The sequence below is a fragment of the Hyperoodon ampullatus genome (assembly GCF_949752795.1).
Source record: "Hyperoodon ampullatus genome assembly, chromosome: 6".
NCBI classification, from domain to species: Eukaryota; Metazoa; Chordata; class Mammalia; order Artiodactyla; family Ziphiidae; genus Hyperoodon; species Hyperoodon ampullatus.
Genome location: NC_136919.1, coordinates 40,377,154 through 40,396,549, shown reverse-complemented (window position 1 = coordinate 40,396,549; position 19,396 = coordinate 40,377,154). Strand labels below are relative to the sequence as shown.

General features: G+C 35.6%; 1 protein-coding gene across 1 annotated transcript in view; it reads right to left on the bottom strand.

Moving 5' to 3' along the window:
• Positions 1–19,396, bottom strand: part of FANCC (FA complementation group C) — a gene marked incomplete at both ends in the record, with an annotated part of 187,923 nt that overhangs the window by 53,578 nt on the left and 114,949 nt on the right. The window contains one exon of the mRNA XM_079706296.1: positions 5,318–5,482. Coding sequence (XP_079562422.1) covers positions 5,318–5,482 — 165 coding nt within the window. The remainder of the gene's footprint in view (positions 1–5,317; positions 5,483–19,396) is intronic.

Genomic DNA, 19,396 nt, shown 5'->3' with positions numbered 1-19,396 from the left:
ACTGGTTTAATCAGTCATGCCTATTAATGAAGCCTCCCTTAAAACCCAAAAGGATGGTGTTTGGAGAGCTTCCAGGGTGGTAAACATGTGGAGATCAGGTGAGAGTGGCACATCTTGAGAGGGCAAGAAAGCTCTGCACCCTTTCCCCCTACCTTGCCCTATGCATTTCTTCCATCTGGTTGTTGCTGAGTTACATCTTTTTATAATAAACCAGTAATCTAGAAAGTAAAATGTTTCCCTGAGTTCTGTGAGCCATTCTAGCAAATTAATCAAAGCCAAGGAGGGAGTTGTGGGAACCCCCAATTTGTAACTAGTTAGTCAGAAGCACAGGCAACAACCTGGGCTGGCAACTGCATCTGAAGTGGAAGGTGGTCTTGTGCAACTGGGCCCTTTACCTGTGCAATCTGATGCTATCTCTGATAATATCAGAATTGAGCTGAATTCTCGAATAGCCTGCTAATGTCAGAGAACTACTTGTTGGTGTGGGGAAACCTACACACACACACACACACACACACACATACACACGTTGGAATTGGGTCCAGGGGCCTAATTTGTTGACCAAGTGGGATTTATACCTAGAATACAAGGATGGTTCAACACCCACAAATCAGTCAATGTGACATACCACATTAACAAACTGAAGGATAAAAAAAATCTTATCATCATCTCAATAGATGTAGAAAAAGCACTTGGCAAATTTCAATATCCATTTATGATGAAAACTCTCAAAAAAACAGGTATAGAAGGCAAATAGCTCAACATAGTAAAGGCCATATATGACAAGCACACAGCTGACATTATATTCAACAATGAAAAAGTGAAAGCTTTTCCTCTAAGAATGCCCACTCTTGCCGCTTTTATCCAACATAGTACTGGAAGCCCTAGCCAGAGCAATTAGGCAAGAAAGAGAAGTGAAAGGCATTCAAATCTGAAAAGAAGTAAAACTGTTTCTATTTGCACATGACAGGAGATACACACACAAACACACATACATACACACACACACGCCCCCCCCAAAGACTTCACAAAAAAACTGTTACAACTAATAAACAAATTCAGTAAAGTTGTAGGACACAAAATCAATACAAAAATCAACTGTGTTTCTAAACATTAACAATAAATTATCTAAAAAAGAAATTAAGAAAACAATCACATTTACAATTGCATCAAAAAGGCTAAAATACCTAGGAATAAATTTAACCAACGAGGTTAATGATCTGTTCACTGAAAACCATAAGACTTTGAGGAAAGAAACTGAAGAAGACACAAATAAATGAAAATATATACTGTGCTCATGGATTGGAAGACAATATTGTTAAAATGTCCATACTACCCAAAGCAATCTACAGATTCAGTGCAATCCCTATCAAAATTCTAATGCTATTTTTCACAGAGACAGAAGAAATAATCCTAAAATTTGTATGGAAACACAACCCTGAATAGCCAAAGCAATCCTGAGAAAGAAGAACAGGCTGGAGGTATCATAATTCCTGATTTCAAACTGTATTACAAAGCTATAATAATCAAAACAGTATGGTACTGGTATACACACACATAGATCAGTATACACACACAGATCAGACAGAGAGCCCAGAAATAAACTCACACATATATGAAGCAACTAAATTACAACAAAGGAGGCAAGAATATACAATGTGGAAAGAATAGTTGCTTCAATAAGTGATACTGGGAAAACTGAATAGCCACATGCAAAAAAATGAAACTGGACCCCTATCTTATACAAAACACAAAAATCAACTCAAAATGGATTAAGGAATTGAATGTTAAGATCTAAAACCATAAAACTCCTAAAAGAAAATATAGGGGATAAGAATGATATTAGTCTTGGCAATGACATTTTTGATTTGACATCAAAAGCAAAGGTGACAAAAGCAAAAATAAATAAGTGGGACTACATCAAACTAAAAAGCTTCTATACTGCAAAAAGCTTCTACACCATCAACAAAGTGAAAAGGCAACCTACAGAAGGGAAGAAAATATTTGCAAATCATATGTCTGATAATGAGTTAATATCCAAAATATATAAAGAACTCATATAACTCAACAGAAAAAAAAAACCCAAACAATCTGATTAAAAAATAGGCAGAGCATCCAAATAAACATTTTTCCAAAGAAGATATGCAAATGCCCAACAGGTACATGAAAAGGTACTCAACATCACTAATCACCAGGGAAATGCAAATCAAAACCAAAATGAGATACCACCTCACACCTATTAGAATAGCTACCACCAAAAAGACAAGAGATAATAAGTGTTGATGAGAATGTGGAGAAAAGGGAAACCTTGTGCACAGTTGGTGGGAATGCAAATTGGTGCAGCCACTATGGAAAACAGTATGGTGGTTCTTCAAAAAATTAAAACTATAACTACCACATGATCCAGCAATCCCACTTCTGGGTATATATTCAAAGGAAATGAAAACAGGATATCAAATAGATATCTGCACTCCCATGTTTATTATGGTATATTCATAACAGCCAAGATATGAAAACAACCTAAGTGTCTATCAATAGATGAATAAGTAAAGAAGATGTAGTATATATATCTATATCTATATCTAGTTATATATATGCTATATATACATAGTGTGTGTGTATATATACACACATACACAAAATCGGCTATTATTTAGCCATGAGAAAGAAGGAAATCCTTGGCTGTGACAACATGGATGGATATTGAGGGCATTATGCTAAGTGAAATAAGTTAGAAAGAGAAACACAAGTATGATATCACTTTATGTGGAATCTAAAAAAGCTGAACTCATAGAAACAGAGACTAGAATGATGGTTATTAGGGACTGGGGGGTGGGAGAAATGGGAATATGTTGATCAAAAAGTACAAACTTCCAGTTATAAGTTCTGAGGATCTAATAATGTACAGGATGGTGATTAGAGTCAATAATACTGTATTGCATATTTGAAAGTTGCTAAGAGAGTGGAACTTAAATGTTCTCATCACAAAAAAAGAAATGGTAATCCTGTGATGTGAGGGAGGTGTTAACTAACACTATGGTAGTAGTCATTTTGCAATATAAAAGTGTACATCTTAAACATATGCAATGTTATATGTCACTTATATCTCAAAAAAGCTGGGAAAAAATAAAATGTAATAAATTAATATAAATTCTGATATTTTCTCTTGTGCCTACATGGAAACATAACAAGAAGCAAGTGCATTTTTGTCTTATTTGGTAATAATATTAAACATTTTTTTAAACTTTCCTAAATCTTATCCAAATTATTGTAGATATAAATACATTTTATGTTTCATATATTTTTACAAATTTTATATAACATATTTTTAGATTTATTTTAGAATTTAATATTTTATTCAAAAATAAAATTTATTTATAATATATCTTCTTATATTAAAAATGGACCCCTGGCTTTACAAAGGAGAATTAAGAGATTTCTCATCTCACAGGTGTTTCATCAAGAAAAGATGAAATCAAAACGTCAGAGATTTCTCTGACTTGTGAGAATGGGACATCTACTCCAAAGTAATGCGCTAAACTGTAAATGAAAAACAAATATGAGGAAAGTTATTTTTCCCTTGGCTTTATAGATGTTAATAATTTACCTTACTGTGTCTTATTCAATAGAATGTTTTCAAATACTATTATAGTGCTAATTAATTGCAGCAGCAACTTGAGACCAATCATTCAGAATCTAAACAAAAAGGAATTAAATAATTCAAATGTGTGTGTGATAAGTTAATATTTCATCAACAGGACTGTACTTCTGCCTTAAAATTGAATCTCTAGATATGGCTGGACAAGTTGTGTTGCTTGTATTCATCTGGTATTAGCACCAACTAAGGACAGGAGATTTTTTATGTGAACTTGGCAATACACACATGTGGTACAGAAATACCTGAAGTGCTGAATAACTATTTTGAATCTCATGGTTTTCCTAGAGCTGTGTTGACATGCATTCATAGTGCAAAAGCAATAGTGAGTAGAACTGCTATGCCTAACACAAATCAAAGCAGGGACAGTAGGCACTGTATTCTTTACTACTACAAACTCACAGTAAAAACACTGCCAGCTTCACATAAAAATGCATTTCATGAAAAATATTTATATAAAATATTGATTTCATTAAATTTTACCCTTGAGGATACTTTCAATTAAAAAAATTCTGTGTGGTGAAAAGGTATGCATAAAGCATTTCTGCTACATACCAAAAAACGATGATTGTCTAGAGGAGAAGCACTTGGGCAACTTGCTGAGCTATAAGATCAACTAGCCGCTTTTTTCCTTCTTGGAAATTTACTTGAAAAAAATCACTGGCAGACAAACAATCGTTATTCAGACTTGAGTATTTGGCACATACTTTCTCAAAAATTAGAGAAGTGACCCTAGTATGCTAAGGAAAACAACTGACAGTATTTATAACCAATGATAAATTTGAGTTTTTAAGCTCAGAAATTAGAATCTTGGAAAATTTGCTTTCACCAATGTGAGCTTTACAGCTTCTCAACACTTATAAGACATTTCTGATGAGACTGGTGGTGAATGAATGTAAATTTTGGTAGTATAAAATGAAATATGTCAATGTTTGGAAGATCTGCCTAACTTAATGAACCAATATTTTCCAAATGAACCTTGTATGAAGCTATAAAATAAGATCCATTAGAAATGCAAGACAGACCAATTGGTTTTAATGTAACAGTATGAACAGCTCATTGATATAATTTCAGGTTCCACATTGCAACTAACCTTTAAAAAACCACCATTTTCAATTTTTGGTGAGGTATCCATGTTGAATATCCACAATTACCTGAGATGGCTATTAAAATATATCTTTAACAAGTACATATCTGTGTGAAGCTGGATTTTCTTCATATACCTCAACCAAAAAAACATACTGCACCAGACTGAATACAGAAATATCTGTGAGAACCTAGCTGTCTTCTTTTAAGTCAAACAATAAAGAGGTTTGTAAAAATGTGAAAACAATGCCACTCTTGTCAGACAATTTTTTTCCTGGAAAAGGTCACTGTGTTTCATTAAAAATATGCTATTTGTATTAACATGTAATCAATTTATTGTTATTTTAAAATGAAGTGATAAATATTTTTTAAACTTTTGTTTTAATTTCAAATATGGTAAATATTGATAGACAAAACCCACATTTTTTAGAAAGCTCATTGAGATCCTCAATAGTTTTTAGGAATGTAAAGTGGTACTGAGACCAAAACATTTGAAAATTGCATTTCCAACATACTAAAGTATTCTAAGAAAAGGAAAAACAAAATTGGATGATAAGGTAAATGGTCATCACTTACAGCAAAAAAGCCTCATTCACAGCATCACAGAACTCGGGCCAGAGCACTTCCTGAGGTTCATGTCCATGGTAGGTGAGCAGAGCCTCCACCAATGGTTCAAAATCTGGCAGAGTAACAAGTGGGACACAAACTCGTGACAGGGACCTTACTCGTTCAGGAGCCATTCTATAGAATAAATAAAATGAGAAATAAGTACCCAAATCTTAGAGCCACATGTACTGATAGTTAAAGGCATATAAAATCTTCATGTTAAAAAGGTCCATGACAGGTCACTTGCTTTGCCCCTCACATAAAAAGGGGTACCCTAACACCATCTATGAACTCTATTCTCTTACATAGTTCTCTAGGAAGAAACCCTTTAGCTGCACTTCCCATTTTGATCTCTCTCATTGTCAGGACTGTGGCTTAACCCTCTACAGGCACTTCCAGCTTACCATGCCCAAAATAGAACTTGAATTCCTTCCCCAAATGTTCTCTTCCCCCAGTGCTCCCTTATCTCATTTGCTCAAGCCCAAACCCTTGAAGTCCATCCTTGATTCCTCCTTTTTCTCTCCTGCCCCTTATCTGATCCACTGGTTAATACCATCAGTTCCTTTCATTACTTCTCTACACATCCATCACTACCCCCTAATTCACCATCACCTCCAGCCTGGGCTACTGTAGGATCCTCCTAATTTTCTCTCTGCTTCTGCCCTCACCTGCCTTGTCTATCATTGGAACAGGTCCAGACCCCTTAGAAATTCAGATCACTTCACTTGTCTGCTCAATGGCTTTCCACCTCACACAGAGAACAAGCCAAGTCTTACATTAGTTGCCAAGGCCTTCCATGGTGGGGCCCCCTCTGTTTCTCTGGCTTCATCTCTTTCCACTCTTACCTTGCCCATTCTGCTCTGGCCTTTCCAGCCTCTGACTACTCCAGATAAGGTCCTGTTGTTCATTCTGCCTGGAACACATGGTTAGCTCCTTCATCTCGTATAGGTCTCAGCTCAAATCTTGCTGTATGTAGGGGAGTTCCCTGACCATCCCATATAAATGCACTGGCTAATATGGTAGCAATCAGCCAGATATGGCAACTTAAACTTAAATTAACTGGAATGAAATGAAACTTAAACTCCATTCCTCAGTTGCACTAGCACAGACCAAGAGTTCCAACAGCTACATGAGGCTAGTGGTTTACTCTATCAGACAATGCAAATTCACAAGGCTTGTCCTTTACTGCAGAAAGCTCCACTGACAGCAGAGCTAAACATACCAAGTGTCCTCTTATCTCACTGTGTTCTTCTTCTCTCTCTTACCCTGTTTTATTTTTCTTCACTGTACTTTTCATCACCTGACCTATAATGTATTTGCTTGTTTATTGTTCATGGTCTGTTTCTTCCTGCTAGGACTTCCACTCTGTAAGGGCAGGCACTTTTCCTATTTTGCTCACTCCTCTATTCCTAGTATGTAGGGACAACTCCTACTTATAGCTCCAGAAACAGATATTAAATGAATAAATGAACAACTAGAAATCAGGAAAATGAAAGTTTGGGATGTATGCTATTAGATCATTCTCTAGGTATCTTCATATAAAACCATAAATCTACAAATTTAGTCTTTTTTGTGAAACACAAATGAAACCACAATATAGAACATACAGCTGTCACTCATTTTTTTTTTACTTGCTGCCTATTATTAAAATATGTGTTTTGTAATTTAACAATATCTCCATTTATGGGCATTTAGGTTGTTTCTAATTTTTCACTATGAAATACTGCTGCAGCAGTATCCTTGCACACGCCTGTTTGTGCCCCCATGTGAATATCTGCATATTGAATTGCTTTCCAAAAGACTACCAATTTACTTTTCTACCCCTGACAGTGATATTATTCTGGATATTTTTATTTATTCCTAATCTGGGCAAAAATTATCCCATTGCTTTCACCTGCATTTCCCTGATATTTTTTGAGATTGAATATTTGTGTGTTATCCACTTGTATTTCTGCTTCAGTGAATTTGTTTTTAAATTTTTGTATATTTGTCCTATTTATTCATCTAATAAATATTTTTTGAACCCTTACTATATTCAAACCTGTTTGCAGTGGTAGTGCTACAGAAGCAAAGACAAGACAAAACTTAGTAACGAAAAGCATAAAATGCCAGATGATATCAAGTGCCATAATGAAAGTAAAGTACACTGAGGGGTAAGAGAGGGCAAGAATTTACTGAGGGGAGCATTTGAGCAGAGATCTAAAGGAAGTGTATGAACAAACCATATATGTATGTGGGAGAAGAATGTCACAGGCAGATGCAAAGCAAACACGAAGGCCTGGAGTATCTAAGTACAACAGAGTCCAAGGTGGCAAGTCCAGAGTGAATGTGGGGCGGGAGGAGGAAGGCAGGTTTTGAAGAGACCAGTATTAAGAACTTGGGATGTTAGTCTTTTTTTTTTAAACTTATTTTTTAGTTTTATCAAACTTACAGATACAACTACCTTAAACAGTCAAATAGCTCTTCAAAGCTTATGAAAAAACAGCAGCTTTTGAACAAGCACTCCCACTCCCATTTTCTGATCTCAGAGGCAACCACTTTCAAGCCTAACTCATGCTTTAGATATTCAATATGTTATTTTCTGTGGGTTTAGTGACTATTACTTGGCTTGCTTGTTTGCTTTTTTCTCTTTTTTTTGGCACTGATATTATTTTAATGCTAAACTCCCACCCAAGTATGTAATCTCCTTGCAATACATTCAAACATATCTGATATTCTGCCATTTTCAACTTCTTATAAGAAATTTCTCCTAGAACCTTCTGACCTATTCCAATCTGAACAGGTTCCTTTTTACTCCCTCTGTACAGTTATCTTGGGACCTCTACCATAGGGATTTCCTTCACTTCTCTCCTGGATCCCATATCTTCTTCTTTCTTGGTTCATTCTTCTCATGTGAGAAAAGGTACAAGAGAGGTAAAGTATTTGAAACCTTGCATGTTTGAAAATATCAGTATTTTACTCTCATACTTGATGGATACTTTGGCAGATTATAGAATTCTGGTAATTTTTCTACAGAACTGTGAAAGTCTGGTTCTACTATCTTTTAAATTTCAGTGTTGTTCCTGAGAAGTCCCATGCTGTTATGAATCTTGACCCTTTATATAAGTCCTGTTTTTACTCCCTGGAGGTTTTTGGATATCCTCTTAGAAATTTCACATTGATGTGTCTTGGTATGGATTTATTTCTATTCATTGTGCTGGACATTCAGTGGACCTTAAATCTGGAAAGATCTTTTGAATTATTTCTTTGATGATTTCCTACCTATTCTTTTCTCCTTTCTCTCTTTCTGGGGATGCTGATTTTTTGGATATTGAACTTCCTGGACAGTTCTCTCTTATCTTTTCTTTCTTATTTTTCATCTCTTGGTCTTTTTGCTCTAGATTTTGAAAGAATTGTTCAACTTTACCTTCCAATCTTTTATTATGTTTTTAATTATCACTCTCTCATTATTAATTTCCAAGAACTATTTTCTTCATTCTCTGGATGTTTTTTTTGTTTGTTTGTTTTTTGCAGTACGTGGGCCTCTCACTGTTGTGGCCTCTCCCGTTGCGGAGCACACGCTCCAGACGTGCAGGCTCAGTGGCCATGGCTCACGGGCCCATCCGCTCTGTGGCATGTGGGATCTTCCCGGACCGGGGCACAAACCCGTGTCCCCTGCATCGCCAGGCAGACTCTCAACCACTGCGCCACCAGAGAAGCCCTGCATGTTTCTTTTTAAAAAAAAACACAGCATTCTGTTCCTTTTTTAAATTTTGTCTTAGGACTCCTTTATTGATTTATTTTTTACTGAAGTATAGCTGCTGTACAATATTATGTAAGTTACAGGTATACAATATAGTGACTCACAATTTTTAAAGGTTACACTCCATTTATAGTTATTATAAAATATTGGCTATATTCTCCAGGTTGTATAATATATCCTTGTAGCTTACTTTATACCTAATAGCTTGTATCTCTTACTCCCCTACTCCTATATTGCCCCTCTCCCCTTCCATCTCCCCCTGGTAACCACTAGTTTGTTCTCTATATCTGTAAGTCTAGCATTCTGCTCTTGTTTAGTGGATATAATATTACCTTTTATTTTAATAGGGACTTTTTTTTTTTTTTGGACTGAGTTGGGTCTTAGTGGCGACATGCAGGAACTTTTTGTTGCGGCACGTGGGCTTCTCTCTAGTTGTGGTGCGCAGGTTGTTTTTTTTTTCTCTCTTTGTGGCGCAGCAGGCTCCAGAGCACGTGGGCTCTGTAGTTTGGGGCACGTGGCTCTCTAGTTGAGGCGGGCAGGCTCAGTAGTTGTGGCGCACGGGCTTAGTTGCCCTGTGGCATGTGGGATCCTAGTTCCCCGAGCAGGGATTGAAACCACATCCCCTGCATTGGAAGGTGGATTCTTTACCACTGGACCACCAGGGAAGTCCCTTAATGGGGACATTGATATGAATTTATTTTAGATGATCTTTTCTTTAAATAATCTTTTTTTCTTTATTTTTACTGGTTTCTACTTTCAATACTATATGCTTAATATATTTCCTTAAATATGTAGTGACCATTGCCCATCATCTTTATTTTTAAACACCATATATATATATATACACATATATATAAATTTATTTTATATTACTTAACACTTTCAAGAACCTTTATTGAAACCAACATTCAAATAGTATCCCAAGGGTGAAATTCTGTTTCAGCAAAACCAATTTAACAATTTCAAATATATATAAAATCATTTAAAAATTAATCTTGTTAAAGGTGATCATTTCTCCTTCTCCCATTTTATCTTCTATACTTCACTGCACCAAATAAACAGGGAAGGCTCTGTTCAATCATCTGCACTAAAAAAAAAAAAAAAAAAAAAAAAAAAAGAAGAAAAAGAAAAGGGAAAATCGCATTTTGACTAGTGCCAAATATCAGAAGTCACATCAAATCAGAGTGTAATTATAGGCTTAATGTGTTATAACTAAGGCTTTTGATACTACAGTCCACAAACCCAATGTGAATTTCCACCATTTTAAGGGCTCCCATAGCTTGACTTTGCTGGACTAAAAGGCACAGGGGCCGTTACCTATGATAAATGAAGTGATGCAATACTTTTGGAAAAGTAGCAACGGGTAGTAACTTAAGGGTTTACTTCCAATTATTTCAGCAATAGTCTGGCTTGACCAGCCTGAGAAAGATTACATTTCTGGTTCTTGTTTCTGAGTTGGGCCCAAAGAGGTGAGCTGCTAGTGGAACAGAAGTTACAGCCTGTCATCTTATATTTAACAGTCAGGCACTAAAAACCCAGTAGTGAGTAATATGTGCATGGGTGGGGAAAGGTGACTGTGATCTTCACTACAGGACAGTAGTTTTTAGACTTTTTGAGTTTCAAAAACCCTTAAAAATTACTGAAAGACCAAACAGCTTTTGTTTCTGAGGTTATAACTATTGATACTCATATTTGGAATTAAAACAAAGACACCTACAAGTATTTATCAATTCACTAAAAGTAACAATAACAAATCCATTAGGTGTTAACATGAATAACATTTTTGTTGAAAAATTACTATATTTTACAAAACAAAAATATTTAGTGAGAAGAGTGGCACTCTTTTTTTTTAAATTCTTGGTAAAACTGGATCTCTTAGTTACTTGATTCTCAATTGAAAGTTCTTTTATTTTTTAAAATGTATTTATTTCATTTATTTATTTTTGGCTGCGCTGGGTCTTCGTTGCTGCTAGCGTGCTTCCTCTAGTTCCAGTGAACAGGGGTTTTACTCTTTGTTGCAGTGCGTGGGCTTTTCACTGCGGTGGTTTCTCTTGTTGCAGAGCACGGGCTCTAGGCACACGGGCTTCAGTAGTTGTGGCTTGAGGGCTCTAGAGCGCAGGCTCAGTAGTTGTGGAGCACGGGCTTATTTGCTCCGTGGCACGTGGGATCTTCCCAGACCAGGGCTCAAACCCGTATCTCCTGCATTGGCAGGTGGATTGTTAACCACTGCGCCACCAGGGATGCCTGGCACTCTTTTATATGTTTGCAATTTTCTTTCCTATATAGCTTGAAAGAAGACAGCTGGATTCTTGTATTTACTTCTGCATTTAATTTGTTGCAATACGTTTCTTTTGGTTGAACTGTATGGAGAGTCTAGCCCCACATAGGTATGTAGTTTTAAAAGGCAGGAGTATTATAATAGCTTCTTCACACAATTACACATATTCTCCTTTGATACTACACCAAAATTTATCAAGCACTGCTCACCCTTTTTCCTCCAAGCCTATCTAGGAATGCAGGTAGAGCTGCCTGCCATAGGTCTAGGGGGTTGGTGATGGGTGGCCTCTACCATGAGAAGGGCTGAAATTATCCACAATTTACTGGCCAAGCCTTACCCTGAAAGCTGAAAGTCCTCAAACAGACTAGAGTACTAAAATAGTTACATCAAACAGATCCTGTCAATGAAATTTTTGTCTAGGTGAAGAGATGGATTCCTGGCACTTCCTAATCCACCATCTTCCTTGACACCCCTTTTGATCTCCATATTAAAAGTTAAAAATAAAAAAACCACTTTTCTTACGTTCCATTTCTTTGTCCTTTTGTATTATATCCTAGGAGAACTACTCAGCTCAATCTTTGGAGTCATTGTTTGTTAATATTTAGCTTTATCTCCTATTCATAACCTCAATAAACTCCTGTTTATTGAATTTTCTTTTTTTTCCCCCTTAGAAAAAAACTCAGCTTATTCCTCCTTCAAGGATTTGATAGTTTCTCTTACTATTCTTAAGATAATTAATTATTCATTTTTTATTTAAAACATCCATTTGCTCGTCCTTGGGAACGCATATAGTTGGTACATTTGCATTTTCTGTTTGTTGCATTTGGTTCATTTTTCCCTTATGGGGTCAACTTTTCATGAATGTCTGGTGATTTTCGTTTATTTGCTCTTCCTGGCATTTGGGGTTCCATGTTAGTCTCTCTGGGAGTGCTCTGTTCAGTGCAGCCCGCCTCCAGCACTTGGTCAAGGGTCAGGACGCGGTGCTGGCCGGGGCTGCCAGTAAACTGCATTCTGGGCGTTAGAGCGTCCCCACACTGCTGGGAGTTGACAGCCATCCGGTGCTTGTTCTCCTCCAAAGCTTCCTCCCCCATTCTTGTGGGAAACAGGACACTTTTGTTATCTCTTTTTTGGGGGCAGCGGATGAATTGGAGGAGTGTATGAGGGACTAGTCAGCTGGCTGCCATTACTGCAGTACTCTAACAGGTATCTTGTTGGCTGCCACGTACCCTCCTACTCCTTGAATCCACCCCCAAAGTAACCCTCTTGCAAGCTTTCTGGGATGTGATATTTGCCTTAAAAAATATCCCACTACCAACCATTTTAAGCCTTTCTCACAGTTTGTGGGTCATCAAAAGCCCCCCTTATCTCACAATATTATATATTTAATTGTTAAAATTTCCCTGTAATTTCTAGAGGTTGGAAGCATAAAAAGAATGCTAGGACATTCAGGTGCTTAGTTCATCACTTGACTTAATTTTTTAAATTACATTTTCATCTTAATCTCCTGGCTAGACTATTAGAGTTGCTATTCCTCATAGGTCTTGCACTTAGTCTTTAGGGTCTGTCCAAGTTCTCTACAGCAGAGCTACTCAAAGTATGGTCCTGGGAATCAGCAGTATCAGCGTCCTTGGGAGTAAGGCCAAGAAAACTGTTTACATTTTTCCAGGGGAATCTTATACACATTGAAGTTTGAGAAATACTGCTCTACACTTTAATAGCAGTCCCCAGAACTAGATATCAATCTCTAGCAATAATCTGAATACTTTAAGGAAACATGATAGAACTGCATTTCAGGTTTATATTTTTATTAATTAATTCCTACAAATTATTAGTTTAGCTGTATTATTTTCTTGATAATCAGGAGGAAAATTCTCATAGAGATAATTTTTTTGTCAAACTACACAATGATATCTTCTTTTGTGTAAACAGTTTGCCTTTTCTCTTTAAATATTCACCCTAAAACTCACTTCTTGTTCTTTACCACTTTCCTAAATGACTGAGGTCTCTTCAACTGCATTTATCTTCCACAGTGCTCTATCATCTTTCTCTAACTTACCATCTAGGTGGTTTCAGACCTAAAAATTAATTCATGTGTTTTTGAGTCTATCATCTAAGTTGTTAACAAAAAGACATATTTATCTTGAGTTGTAAATACCTTAAATTTTTGGAATATATGAGCTTACTGGGTAGGATAAGAGAAGGGAAAGTTGTGTTTGATGTAGGATGCTTTTTTGTGTGCATATTTTGCACAGAATCTAGCAGAATATTTTGCATAGAGCAAGGGCTCTATGAATGTTTGAGAAATTGAAAAATATGCCTGAGAATTACATGCACTCATAATAAATCCAGAACTCTGAAATACAGGAGGACAGAGATGGTGATCTTGCCTCCACAGCCTTGACTCATCAGTCCTCCTCTTTAAAAGACCTATACGTACAACTTTTCTCTCATTATCTTAAAAAAAAGGAAGAGAGTCAGAGACTATCACTGGTGACTGAATGGGTGGAAAAGAGGACCTCAGCACCAAGGGCATTTATCAAGCACTGAAGCTTATGGGCTGCAGATTGTATCTCTCATTAGACTGAAAAAAATCCAAGATAATTTTTCTGAAAAATTCTAAAGTCTCCGGTAAACTGAGGTAGCTCTTGGTTCTACCAAAATGCAGGCAGGCCAAATGATAATCTTCTGAAGGGCTGCAAAGTGCTCACAGCCTTCAAGGCTCCCTCTTTTGGCAGAAGCTTGCCAGAGAGCAGAGATCCAACTTCAACCAGAGTTACGCAATGTTTTCCAGACTGGATTACACTAAGCATTAGGTCTTGACTGATTGCCAGAGCAGCACTTCCAAATGATTTCTGCACAAGAATTCAACTACAGAAGGCTCAATGGTAACCATATACTGCTGGAGACATCCTTCCTATGTGGTTGTACTGAAGTTTCCAAACCATCTGCAGCAAACCATAGAACTACAAGATAAACTGATGATGCTCAGAAAGTCCACAATGTTGCTCCTTCTAGACAGTTTATAGCAAAGAGCAAGAGAGATTTTAAACATTCTGTCATTGGATTGTTGATTTTACTTGGTGGCAAGTGAAACTCTATTTAAAGCACTATGACAAGACCGTTTATCAGGCGTCTAAAAATAATGCAAAAAGAACCAAACAGATTTTCCTAATTTCTCCTTTTGTTCCACTGACAATTTATGCATTGATGTTATTACATTAATTTCTATATTTTCTGTGAGGTTTTCAAATCTTTTGAAATGAACTTTAAGCATTCAAGTGGCAAAAAGAAAAAAAGTGTAGAAACCCTCTATAAAAAAACAAACCCCAGAAAAAAAGCAGTATAGCATCATTTATAAGCAATTTAAGTTTGAGAGTCTTTTGGTTGTTTTAACATTTGAAGCCATACAAGTAGAAGGAAAGTAATGATAAAACTCAAGTTTCATAAATAATAGGAATATCTGGATTCAAGTGTATCAGAAAGTAGTTTTGCCCACCATGCTGTATTCAAATTAAACTTTTTAATTAAAAATGTACAGATAACTTCAGATATATAGTTTGATGAACATATTATTATGATACATATTTTAATTATTATAACTTATTACAGCAACAACTGTAATGGCTCCAGCATGTTTGGCAGCTCTTTCAAATATTATCATGATGCCATTCCACTAACTCATTTCACAAGATCAGTTCCTACCCAAGACAAGAGAACACACTTGGTTCAATTTATAATTCACTAGAGAACTGTAGACTTAAAAGAGTTCTGAGTCTCACACAAGGTTTTACGGACCCGGGTCTTTTCTGGAGGTAGAAGAGAACTTCCTGGTTTTAGGTCTTAAAAGTAGGATTTTCAAAGCTCTCGCTCTCTTTATGAGACTCAAAAAGTATGTTGGGTATCAAATTCCTTTCTAAATTCAACCTTCTGGTAAGTATAAATGAACCTAATCCAAGAGATTGAATTTCCCTAAAAACACAACACATTCAGAAAAATATCCACAAGAAGTTTCTCTTGTTGAATTCTAAAATTCTCTTTAAAAAGGAAAAAAAAAAAAACTCCATAGAAAACATCATTCAATAGAGCAAATTAGGAATGTATCGATGTGTCAGTGTCTAGAGGACATTCTATTAGCACAGGCATCTCGTATTCTTGGTAAATTCAGTTAAGAATTTTACTAATTAGATCACAGATTTGCCTTGACTAAGAATGCTCTAAACTACTAACCAAATTAATCACCATTTTATCCTTGCTGCTACTGCCAGCTGGGGTGCCAGCATGGACTCCCTTCAGGGCACTTTGCTCTGCACCAGGAAATTTGTCCATGTTGTTTTTAAAAAACAAATATCCTTAATGAAGAAACAGTCATGAATTTGGAAATGAACCTGCCCCACAAAATGGCCCAATCTGGTACAAACGGAGCCTCAGCTATAAAGAGAGGATCTGCTAATATCTTCCAGCAGGCTCTCCTGATTGTGGTCAGCAGAGTTCTGACACTTTTCTGAACAGCTGTCCTCTCTTGTCCAAAACTGAGAACAAGAAAAGCACAAATAATTCTGAGAAAAAAGTCTGAAGAGACCAGTATAATTAAATAATGGATAGAGTGCAAAAATATGTAAATAAAGGGGAAAATTGCAGAGAGGAATACATACTAAGCTATCTAAGGCTGATTAAAGATGATTATTTTTTCATGAACCACACCTGCTATTTTGGAAACAAGACCTGGAGGCAGGAAATCATTTCTTTATTTTGAATATTATCTAATTTTTAGCATTTTACTAGGTAACACTGCATTTTTGTTTTTAAAAGTTTAATTATAAAATACTTATGACGTATACAAAAACATAGAGAATTATTAAACATCAACTGTATACCCACTGCCCAGATCTTAAAATGCTAACATTTTATTAATATTTATATTTGATGTTTTAAGAAATAAAATGTTTCAATTACAGTTGAAACACCTTTCTTCTCATTCCATTTCCTCTTCCAGGAGTTAGCACTCCCCTAAAATGGTGCAGATCATTTTTGAATAGTTTTAACACTTTTACTTTATATGTAAGTATTGTTTTGAGTGTTTTGAAATTTTGTGTAAGTAATGACATATTACAGATATCTTTTTGCAACTTCACTGCTAGTCTGTTCCATGGGTCTACATGTCTGGCTTTATGCCAGTAGCAAATTGTTTTGATGAATGTAGTTTTGAATTATGTTTTGAAATCATGGAGTATGAAGCCTCTAGTTTTGTTTTTCTTTTCAAGATTGTTTTAGTTTTTTGGAGTCCTTTGAGATGCTACATGAATTTTAGGATGTTTTTCTATCTCTGCGAAAGAAGAATGCCATTTGGATTTTGACAGAATTGCATCACACCTATAGACTGATTGGGTTGTATGGATATTTTAACAATATGGAGTCTTCTAATACATGAACACAGGATGCCTTACCATTTATTTGTGTCATATTTAATTTCTTTCATTAATGTTTTGTAGTTTGCAGTGTGCAAGTCTTTTACTTCCTTAAGTTTATTCCTAAACATTTTTTCTTTTTGACGCTACTGTTAATGGGATTGTTTTTTAAATTTCCTTTTTGGATTGCTCATCGTTAGTGTATAGAAACAAAACTGATTTTTGAGTGTTGATTCTGTGTCCTGTAACTTTGCTGAATTCATTTTTTAGTTCTAACCATTTTCTTGTGGAGTCTTTAGGGTTTTCTGCATATAAGATCATGTCATCTATAAACATACATCACTTTACTTTTTCCTTTTATACTTGAATGGCTTTTACTTCTTTGTCTTGCCTAATTGCTCTGGCCAAGACTTCAGTACTATGTTGAAAACAAGTGGTGAGACAGGGTATCTTTGCTTCCTGGTTTTCAAAAAAAAGCTTTCAATCTTTCACCAGTGAGTCTGATGTTAGCTGTGGGCCCTTTACATATGGTCTTTATTATGGTTGAGGTAGTTCCCTTGTTCCTAGTCTGTTGAATTTCTTATCATGAAAGGGTATTGAATTTTATCAAATAATTTTTCTATATCAATGGAAATTATTATGTGGTTTTGTCCATCATTCCGTTAATATGGTGTATTACACTGATTAATTTTTGTATGTTGAACCATCCTTGCATGCTAGGAATAAATCCCACTTGGTCATGCTGCATCAGCTTTTTAATGTGTTGTTGAGTTTCTTTTGCTACTATTTTGTTGAGGATTTTTGCATCAATATTCATCAGGGATATTGGTCTTGGTTTTCTCTTCTTATGGTATATTTGTATGATTTTGATATCAGGGCTGGCTCCATAAAATGAATATTGAAGTATTCCCTTCTCTAACTTTTTGAAAGAGTTTTGGGAAGGACTGGTATTAATTCTTCTTTAAATGTCTAGTAGAATTCTCCAGTGAAGTTATCTGGTCCTAGACTTGTCTTTGTTGAGAGGTTTTTGATTACTGATTCTATCTCCTTACTAGTTATAGATCTGTTCAGATTTTTAAATTTGTAATTCAGTATTAATAGGCTGTATGCTTATAAAAATTTAGCCATTTCTTCTAGGTTATTCAATTCATTGGTGTATAAAAGTTCATAGTCTCTCTTATGATTCTTACTATTTTTATGGCATCAGTTGTAATGTCTCTTCTTTCATTTCTGCTATTTATTGCTTGAATATTCTATTTTTGTTAGTCTAGCTAAGGGTTTGTCAATTTTGTTGATTTTTTAAAAAAACTAACCCTAGTTTCTTTGAGTTTTTTCTGTTGTTTTTCTATTCTCTATTTAGTTTATTTCTGTTGTAATCTTTATTTTTTTCATTCCTGCTGTATCTTTGGGTTTAGCCTGTTCTTCTAGCTCCTTAGAGATATAAAATTATGTTGTTGATTTGAGATATCTTTTTATTTTTATTTTATTTTTTAAAAAATATTTATTTATTTATTTGCTGTATCAGGTCTTAGTTGCAGTGCACAGGCTCTAGAGTACCCAGGCTCATTAGCTGAGGCACAGGCTTAGTTGTCCTGCAGCATGTGGGATCTCAGTTCCCTGACCAGCGATCAAACTGGCATCCCCTGCATTGCAAGGCCAATTCTTAACCACTGGACCATCAGGGAAGTCCCCTCTTCTTTTTTAATGAAGGCATTTACCACTAGATACTTCCCTCTTAATAATGCTTTTCCTGCATCCTATAATTTTTGGTATATTGCATTTTTGTTTTCATTTGTCTCAATATATTTTCTAATTTCCCTTGTGATTTCTTCTTTGACCTATTAATTTTTCAATAGCATATTGTTTAATTTGCACATATTTGTGAATTTCCCAGTTTTCCTCCTGTTATTGATTTTTAGTTTCATACTATCATGATTAGAAAAGGTATTTGGTATGATTTCAATCTTGAATTTGTTAGGACTTGTTTTGTGGCCTAACATGATCTATCCTGGAGAATTTCTGTGTGTGCTTGAGAATAATGTACATTCTGCTATTATAGAGTGTTCTACATATAACTATAAGGTCCAGTTCATTTATGATGTTTTTCAAGTCTTCTGTTTCCTTATTGACCTTTGGTCTGGTTGATCTATACATTATTGAAACTGGGGTATTGAAATCTCCTATTATTATTTTCCTGCTTTCTATTTCTCCCTTCAATCAATGTTTGCTTCATATATTTTGGTGCTCTGCTGTTAGGTGCATAGACATTTATAATTGTTATATCTTCCTAGAGAACTGATCCTCTTTATCATTAAATAATGTCCTTCTTTGTCTCTTGGAACAGTTTTTGACTTAAGTTATACTTTGTCTAATATAAGTCTGGTCACTCCTGCTCTCTTGTGGTTACCATTTGCATGGAATATCTTTTTCACTTTCAGCTTATATATATCCTTACATCTAAAATGAGTCTCCTGTAGACAGCATATAGTTGACCCTTTTTTTATCCATTTAGTCACTCTATGTTTTTTGATCGGAGCGTTTAATCCATTTACACTTAAAGTAATTACTAACAGAGAAGGACTTACTATTGCCATTTCATTGTTTTCTGTATGTCCTGCAGTTAT